A 9,129-nucleotide genomic window follows, 5' to 3' on the forward strand; every position below is an offset into this window, starting at 1 on the left:
GTGGCTGCATTCCAGCAGAGGGAGAGGGAGTTCTGCCTGTGGAGGCCGCACGCTGCTCTGGGAGCCTTTGGGTAGCGATGCTCTAGAAAAGCGAAGTCATGGAGTAGCATCATCTCCATCGCTCTGGGTGTTGGACGCTCGCCCTCCCCACGTAACCTAACCACACGCTTCGGGGCGCAGCATCTCCTTCATTACCTGCAGCACTGAGCAAGGGGCCCGCTGTACCAGAGGAGCTTTCCCCTTCCCTTCTAGCACTAGGCCTGGGCCCTGGCTGGAGACAGACCTCAGCCTTGCTAGGCCAACGCCTTGTTCCTCTGCATTCAGCTTTCCTCAGGCGAGGTCCTGACCACAATGTGGGCGGAACCGAGGGGCTGTGAGATGTCATGGCGGGGGGGGGGGCGGCGCTTTTACCCTTTGATGCCTGATAGATAGATGGAGTTTGCCATAGACACCCTGGGCTCCTGACTGGCATCGAGAGAGAAGAGTGCGAGGCTGGTTGGTGTGAGCAAACAGGCCAGCCCAGGAGAACATGGGGAGGGGAGGGAGCACATTTCTGGTGGGCAGGAAATCAGGGCTGGGCATTGTTATGAAAGAGAGGATTTCCCCTGGTGTCCTTAGCCCACATTTCCCCTTCACCTTCTGCCATGGGGTAGCCAGTTGGCTTCCGCTCTCCCCTCCACCCCAGAAGTGGCTGCATTTCAGTGGCTGCGTGTGGCCAGAGACAGATCCTGAAGTCCTGGGCTTGGGCAAACTCCCCTTAACGGCAAAGGGAATGTGCCAGAGTGCAAACTGAGTGAGGACCCTCGGGATTTGGCCTTGATGTGGCAGCAGAAGTTGAGCAGGGCAGTCACGGGTCGGGCATGACAGAGAGAAGTTGGATCAGTGGGGAAGAAGGCGGAGCAGAGCTCCACCCAATCAAAGGGTCGTTAGGCTGTTAGAAGCCTAAATACTCTGAGGATCTAGGCCTCTGTCCCTGATTCCGGGCCTGATTCCCGTACCCAGGGTGAGCACATTCCCGGGCTGGCAGCTCCCTGGGGCCTGCACTCCCGAGAACAGCTCTGCTTGTTCGCAGCCCTGCCTTGCTTTCATCCTCAGCCTCAGTTATCCTCAGGCATCAATCTGCATCCCGAAATGAAATGGATGGAGCAGGGGCTGAGCAGAGCGGCTGACTCTGTAAGGGACGGCCAAGGCATGGGGCCACGCCCCCGCAGCGCCTCCCAGAGTCAAGGAGAGGTGTGGCGCCTCCGGGAACTCCCAGCGAGGTCCAGAGGCTAGAGCACTGGATGGGGACTCACGAGACCAGGGAGCTAGTGCCAGCTCTGCTACGGCGCTGCTGTTTGACCTTGTGAGAGTCACTTTGCCTCTTGGTCTGTTGAGATTGTCAGCTCTTTGGGGGAGGGCTGCCTCTTCTTCTGTGTTTGTACAGCACCTGGCGCAGTGGGACCCTGATCTTGGTTGGGGGGAGCTTCTTGGCACCACCATAATAATGAGCGGCTCCCAGGGTCAGGTTCTTTGGCTCTTCTCTTATTCAGGCATAACCCCCCTAGAGCGCAATGGAAGTTTTGCCCGAGTAAGGACAGCAGGACGACGCTAACACAGAGGCGCCGTGTGGAAGGAGCAATGCACGGCGCTGGCTAGTGGATGTAGCCAGCCAGGGCTCTTGGTGCAAAAATGCCAATAGTCACTTCTCACACCCTTGGAGTCGGGGCAAGGCTGATTAAAATGCACCAGCCACCAGAGCTGTCATTACTGCCCTGGATAAGAAGGGCTCGAGGATGAAAATTGCAGCCTCACCCAAGGACGGTTTGCCAGGCTTAGAAGCGGATGCCAATCCCATTGGGGGTGGAGGACGGGGGGGATGAGCTCCAATTTACAAGTCATTGATTTTGTTCGGAGCTGCGGAAGCCCGGGGGGTTCATTCGTCTTCGGTCGCAGGGAGCGAGCTGGCTGAGTGCGCCAGAGTGCGGCCCAGCAGGGACGGGGGGGTGGGTGGGGGTGAGATGGAGCCGCCTTTGAAGGGACAGCTCATGACGCTGAGGGCACGTCCACACTCCAAACTGGCAGTGCATGTCCTTAGGTCACCTGGAGCGCGTCCACCGACCTAAGAGGGGCAGTGTGGGGAGCGGACAGCCCGGTCTCTCAGCTCCACTGGCAGCTCCCTGCTGGACCCCATCTGCCCCACAGGTCCCCAGCACGTTGTGTCCCCCCCCTGCTCCCTATTCCCTGCCTGTCAGTGCAGTAGGGTGGGAAGAAGGGGACGTTATGGGATGAGAATCTCAACCATTAATTCTCCCTTTCGTCCTTCCCTGCCAGGAAATTAGTCATGAATTTCTTCTCCACACACCACCTACTCTGCAGTCCCTTTGCCAACAGGGCCTTGCAAATGCGTGCGGTTGGAAAGTTGTACCGTTCGGGTACGTCTACACTGCAAAAAAATGGTGAGCTCCTAACTGGGGCTAGCTACCGCGGGGCAAACTCGAGTTCAGCCCCCGGCTCCTCCGTGGGCTTTCCCTGGAGCTGCTCAGCCACGCGGCTGCGTCTTCACTGTTCTTCTCACCTGAGCAAGAGAACCCGAGTTCAGAACGTGCCTTGTTTTGGCAATGTAGACGTACCCTGAGTTATAAAAGTCATGTGATGTTGTTTCTGATGGTCAGTTCCTGTAGGGGTTGCAAAGTGGACGTGTTCCAACGGGCTGCGTGGTTTGAAATCAGTGTCTTAGTCGGAAGGTACGTGCATGAATTCCAGGGGGGTTGTAGGGCCCTGGGGGCATTGTAGCCCCAGGCTTTCCAACCCACCCTTGAGCTTCCATCATGCATTGTAAACCTGGGCATTGTACACCGGGTCTCCCAGCCGTGCTAATGCCCACATGGCACTCCCAGCCCTCCTGACTCGGGTCTGCCGCTCGACCTGCGTCCACGCTGCAAAATGACAGGGCTCAGCGCTCTGACCCCGCCCCACTAGCAGGGTCCTGGGACCCAGGGCCTGAGGGTTTGCTGACCCGAGTCAGACTGATTTGTGTGTGGACGGAAGTGGGGCTTGGGCTCAAACCTGAGTCAGAGGGCGAGCGTAGTTAATTCATGCAATCCGAGAACAGGACCCATCCCCCATGACTTACTGCTATGTCCCTAACCCATCACAGCCCCGCTGTGTATTCGAACGCAGCCCCGTGCAGAAGGCTAGCACACGGCCAGTGCGTCACTGCCGTCCTCTCTAGGCCCTGATTTGAAGACTTAAGGATTTCAGTTGTGCCTGGCCTTCGCGCTGGCCTGCTGCATGGGCTGAATTTCACCCACTGCGCCCTGCGATGGTTCCTTGTTTAAGTCGCAGGTTAATTCTGTTCCCTGATTGGATGGCTTTATGGGACTGACCACCAGCCGGTACTGCCAATTGCAATCTGACAAGTGACTATAATAATAATACAGAACCCTAGCTTTCCTCTAGCACTTTTCATCCACAGAACGCAAAGCTCTTTACGAAGGAGGTCCCCGTTTTAGAGCTGGGGAAACTGAGGCACAGAGCATGGCCGTGACTTGCCCAAGGTCAGCCAGCAGGTCAGTGGCAGCGGTGGGACCAGACTCCATGGCTCCTAGCACCCTGTCCAGCAGGTCACCCTGCCTCCATGACTCAACTGCTAGGGAAATCAAACATCAGTGTGTCCCCATCAAATCCACTCAAATCGAAACGCACTTTCTGATCAGAGCGGCTCTTTTGCAAACAATTTTCTCCCCCACCTGCTCAGTTCTACAGACTCCCAGGACACTCTGATCCTCCTGGGTTCCTATTTGCAGACGCGATCTCCCCAACAGACCCTTTCAATCGCTCTCTTCCGTGTCACCTACGCCGAGCGCCGTGGTGGAGCGCAGCAGCTGGACTGGCTACAATAGAAGCTGCCAGTGTGTGTCTCGTGGGCACCAGAATTAAAGATTACTGGCAGTTTTAACGACGCAGACAAGCAGCAGGAGGGCACAATCTATGGGAGCTCGTCCCTCAGTTTGAATCTCACTTGTTTGCAAACCTGTTCTGGGCCTGATTTGGAGAGGTGCTGAGTACTTGCAACTCAGGATTGGACCCTAAATGTTTTATGGGACGTCTTTCATTTAAGGTTAATGTCTGGGCGTAGTGTAATGTAATGGGAGTGGACTACATGCACCCTGATTGAATTGGCCCTGTCAACACTGGTTCTCCACTTGCGAAGTAACTCCCTGCTCTCCATGTGTCAGTATATAATGCCTGCATCTGTAACTTTCACTCTATGCATCCGAAGAAGTGAGGTTTTTACTCACGAAAGCTTATGCCCAAATAAATCTGTTAGTCTTTAAGGTGCCACCAGACTCCTTGTTGTTTTTGTAGATACAGACTAACACGGCTACCCCCTGATATGGGCGTAGCTCAGCAAATCATAGAAATGTAGGACTGAAAGGGACCTCCTGAGGTCACCTAGTCCAGCCCCCTGCGCTGAGGCAGGACCAAGTCAACCTAGACCAGCCCTGACAGGGGTTTGTCCAACCTGCTCTTAAAAACCTCCAGTGACGGGGCTTCCACCACCTCCCTTGGACACCTAGTCCAGAGCTTCACTCCCCTGAGACTTGGAAAGTTTTTCCTAATATCTACCCCAGTGGTAGACAATCTATGGCACGTGTGCCGAAGATGGCATGCGAGCTGATTTTCAGTGGCACTTGCATTGCCAGGGTCCTGGCCACCGGTCCTGGGGGCTCTGCATTTTAATTTAATTTTAGATGAAGCTTCTTAAACATTTTAAAAACCTTATTTACTTTACAGACAACAATAGTTTAGTTCTATATTATAGACTTCTAGAAAGAGACCTTCTAAAAACATTAAAATGTATGACTGGCACGCGAAACCTGAAATCAGAGTGAATAAATGAAGACTCGGCACACCGCTTCTGAAAGGTTGCCGACCCCGATCTAACCTAAATCTCCCTGGCTGCAGATTAAGTCAATTACATCATCCTACTTCCAGTGGTCATGGAGAACAATTGATCACCGTCCTCTAGAACAGCCCAGTTCACTGTCATGTTGGCTAGGAATCAAACCCAGGTGAGCGGCTTGGGGGCTCGCTGTGGTCACCGCCCTGCTAGCGACATGCCCCCAATGCTCACGGAAAGTGCTTTTGACAAAGGTGTAATTTAAGATTAAATAGCCAGCAGTCAACCTCTCCAGGCTGGAAGCTGGCAGGTGAAATGAGGAGGGCAAGAGGGGAAATTGAATGCAGTTTTCAATCTGACAGGTAGCGGATTTGAAGTGCGGGGAGAGCAGTGGTTATCTGCTAAGTGGGTCTCTCCTCCGGAGACGGTGTGTTTGTTCAGAGGATTAAATTGGGTCAAAAAGCCTTGCAAGACCCCTGTTACCCATTCTGACTCCTAATGACTTCCAGAGAATGCTGGAAATGAAGATCTGGCCCCCCCTGGAAATTCAGCCTGGAGAACTGAAATGCCTCCCCCAATGCTCGCTTCCACGCGTTGTTTGAAGACGACACTGGCTGATCGGTAGGGTAGAAGAGCTCAAACTGCAGGGGCAGATTCTTCCCTCGCTGGTGTAAATCAGGAATAAGGTGAGTGAGTGTGGAAGGAACCCTAAAGACACACCGGGCCAGATTCTCCGCTGCCCTGCAACTGGAATTATCACCAGCGCAAAGTGGGTGTGAAACGGGACCTGCCTGTCACACACGACTGTGTAGATTTGCTCTATTCTGATAATCAGCTGCCAACATTTCACACCAGAGGGGGCTGCATTGCAATGATCCGTGGGGCAGTTCCCAGCCACAAGCTTTGGGATAGGGTAGCGGGAACAGGTAAAAACTGGAGTGGAATGGAAGGCCTCTCTTACTTAGACTGTAGGGACCACTTTTTTGTTCTGTGTTTGTACAGCGCCTAGCGCAACAGAGTCCTGGGCCCTGACAGGGGCTACAACAATACAAACAACAACTAACAGTGGAAGCATGTCTGAGGCGCTGGCAAACCTGTATTAACAGAGTAATAGACACAGGGCTGCATTGCACCCGGCTCGTCTGCATTGAAACAGGTTCATACCGCTGAGGCCGCCTCCTCTCCCGTCCCCCCCCACCCTCTGTTTGTCTCTCACCCAGCTATTGCACCTTGCCGTTGCCCTTCGTGAGACGAGCCAGTGGTTAGGGCTGAGCTAGCCTAGAGCTCAGGAGACACAAGTTCAAGCCCCTGCTTTGCCACAAATGTCCTTTGTGTCCTTGGGTGCATCCCTTAATCTCCCAGTCCCCCCGCTGTACAATGGGGATAACAGCAATGCATTGACGAGTGGGAGGAGCTCAGATACGGTGGTGATGGGGGGCCAGATACCTACCACAGCTAGTCAGATTATTAAAAGCTATATTCCAGTAGCACCTAGAGGTGGTATGGACCCTGGGGCACCAGGTGCTGCCCAGAAACACAGTGAGAGACTGACCCTGCCCCAAGGAGCTCACGGTCTAAATAGACAAAGGCAGGAGGGAAAGCCCTTCGTCCAAGGTCTCAGTTCCCGGCTCCGTGCCTCAGTTTCCCCCGTTTCGAGCAAGGCGTGTCGTTTGACTACACGTCTGGACGGCGTCGAACACAATGAGACGCTGATGCCGAGTCGGGGGGGGTCTGGGTGCTGCTGTAGGGCCAAGAAGAAATACGGTAATCATCCTACGGGGGACGTTGGTAAAAGTCACCTTAATAGTGCTCCTGCTCATACTGCGATTCCCCTCCCCTCCCACCCCTTTCCTTGCCTGAGCCGCTCCGGTGCACCGTCCTCTCCTGCTGTTTCCCTGCCAAGGGAGCGCGTGCAGGAGAGGAAAGAGTTAGCTAGGGGGAGCAGGCAGCAGTTTTGCTGCTCCCGTGCTCTTGCCATGCGTGGCAGGGAGAGGGCTCTCTGCGGGCTGATCAAAACGGAGCGGTGCCGAGAGATCGGCTCAGAAACTTGGTGGAAGCAGCGAAAAGCAGAGCCCGGCGCGAGCCGTGGCTTGGAAAGGGAAGGCGAGGAGAGTCCAGGAGCAAGCACCAGCATGTCTGAGCACAACTGCTGCAGCACGGATGAGAAACTCCCGGCAGGAGGCAACAGGAATATCTCCAATCACAGCCTGGTGGACCTGGTCTCCTTCCTGCCTTCGGACGGCACCCAAGCCACCCGGATCGCTATCGCTATTGTCTACTCCGCCGTCTGCACCCTGGGGATGCTGGGCAACCTGCTGGTGTTCTTCCTCTTGGGCTCCAGGCACCGCCGGAGAATGTCCAGCGTGACTTTCTTCGTGCTCAACCTGGCGGTGACCGACTTCCAGTTTGTCCTGACCTTGCCCTTCTGGGCGGTGGACATGGCCCTGGATTTCAGCTGGCCCTTCGGCAAGGTCATGTGCAAGCTGATCTCCTCGGTCTCGGCCATGAATATGTACGCCAGCGTCTTCTTCCTCACTGCCATGAGCGTGGCCCGCTACTGCTCTGTGGTGTCGTCCCTCAAGGCCGACCAGGGCTCCTCCTCCAGGCGTCTGGCTAAGGTGGCCAGTGCCATCATCTGGCTCTTTGCCGCCTTAGCCACCTTGCCACACGCCATCTTCTCCACCACCCATAGGGTCTCCGGGGATGAGCTCTGCCTGGTGAAGTTCCCGGAGCTGAAAGACATCGACCCCCAGTTCCTGCTGGGCTTGTACCAGACCCAGAAGGTCCTGCTGGGCTTTGTCATCCCCTTGGCCATCATCTCGGCCTGCTACATCCTCCTCCTCCGGTTCCTGAGCAAGATGAGGATGAGCCGCAGCAACCCCAGGACGAGATCCCGGGTCACCAAGTCGGTCACCATCGTGGTGCTCTCCTTCTTCATCTGCTGGCTCCCCAACCAAGCCCTGACGGCCTGGGGCATCTTCATCAAATTCAACCTGGTGCCCTTCACTGAAGCCTTCTACAACACCCAGGCGTACATCTTCCCCGTCACCGTGTGCCTGGCTCACACCAACAGCTGCCTCAACCCCATCCTCTACTGCCTGGTGAGAAGGGAGTTCCGCGAGGCGCTGAAGGGACTCTTGCTCAAGGTAACCCCTTCCTTCAGCAAACGTGCCAGCAAAGCCCACCCCAGGCAGGGCTCAGCCCTGCTAGCCCGGCCAGCAGCGAGGGAACTGCCTGAACCTCAGTGCTGTGGGTGAAGCTCCGCTCATCTCAATGTTGAGGGGTCATGGCTGAGGCACCGGATTAGGACCCAGGACAACTGGGGTCTCTCCCTGACTCTGTGCCTCCGTCTCCCCTCCCACCTTTTGTCTGTCTTGTCTATTGAGATTGCAAGCTGTCCGGGGCAGGGACTGTCTCCTGCTTTGTGTATGTACAGCGCCTAGCGCAAAGGGGCTGCAATCTCAATGGGGGTCACTAGGTGCTATCCGGATACATTTGGGGCAGTAGTGTCTGTTCATTCAGCTCCCTGCACTGGAGTCTTTGGGGACCCCTGGAATACAAATAATGACACTAATGAGGGAGGGGTGTGTGTGTGTGTGTGTGTGTGTGTAATCTAGTCAGTCTTTAAAATGTATGTGGGATCCAAGTGTTTAGGGGACAAAATCCCTGGAGATCAGCTCTAGGCGGAGATTTTCCAAGCTGTCTAAGGGCTTTGGACTCCCAATCCCCATTCGAATGAATGGGAACTGAGCGTCTCAATCCCCTCTGGTATACTGAAAGTCACAGACTTATAGGGGAAAGAGAAGAGTTTCTAAGGCAGGGTGTGTGTGTGGGGGGGGGTAGCGAGGGGGGAATGCCTCTGTACTGTTCTTCCTTTGAAGTCTTGCTTCGATACCCAAGCCAAGAAGGATTTCAGCACTCCGGACAGCTCCCCAAGAAGCCTTGGGAAACTCCCAGCTGAGGCAAGAAACCCAAGGCAGAATGACCCTATGGACATGATTTTGTGCTTTGGTGATGGCTGTTCTGTCCGATTCTCCCCTGCGTGGGGGAACGAGGCCGGGGCAGCTCCCAAGAGCAGAGCTGGAGCTGGGAACTCAGCCATCTCTGCTCCGGCTTGGGATACAATTGCTTTGGGAGGGGGTGGTTCTGGGGGCAAAGAAGGGGATGTGCCATTGGGGGTGATCTGTGCAAGTGTATCAATTGTGACAAAACCCAAGTGGCACGTGAAAGTCTAACGGTAAAGT

General features: G+C 55.1%; 1 protein-coding gene across 1 annotated transcript; it reads left to right on the plus strand.

The window, feature by feature from the left end:
- Nucleotides 1-6,861: 6,861 nt before the first annotated feature.
- LOC128828897 (relaxin-3 receptor 1-like) lies at nt 6,862-8,142 on the plus strand. Its single transcript, XM_054013929.1, has one exon. The coding sequence runs from the start codon at nt 6,862-6,864 to the stop codon at nt 8,140-8,142; it is 1,281 nt and encodes a 426-aa protein (XP_053869904.1).
- Nucleotides 8,143-9,129: the final 987 nt, after the last annotated feature.

Source organism: Malaclemys terrapin, chromosome 24, assembly GCF_027887155.1.
Source record: "Malaclemys terrapin pileata isolate rMalTer1 chromosome 24, rMalTer1.hap1, whole genome shotgun sequence".
Lineage (NCBI taxonomy): Eukaryota > Metazoa > Chordata > Testudines > Emydidae > Malaclemys > Malaclemys terrapin.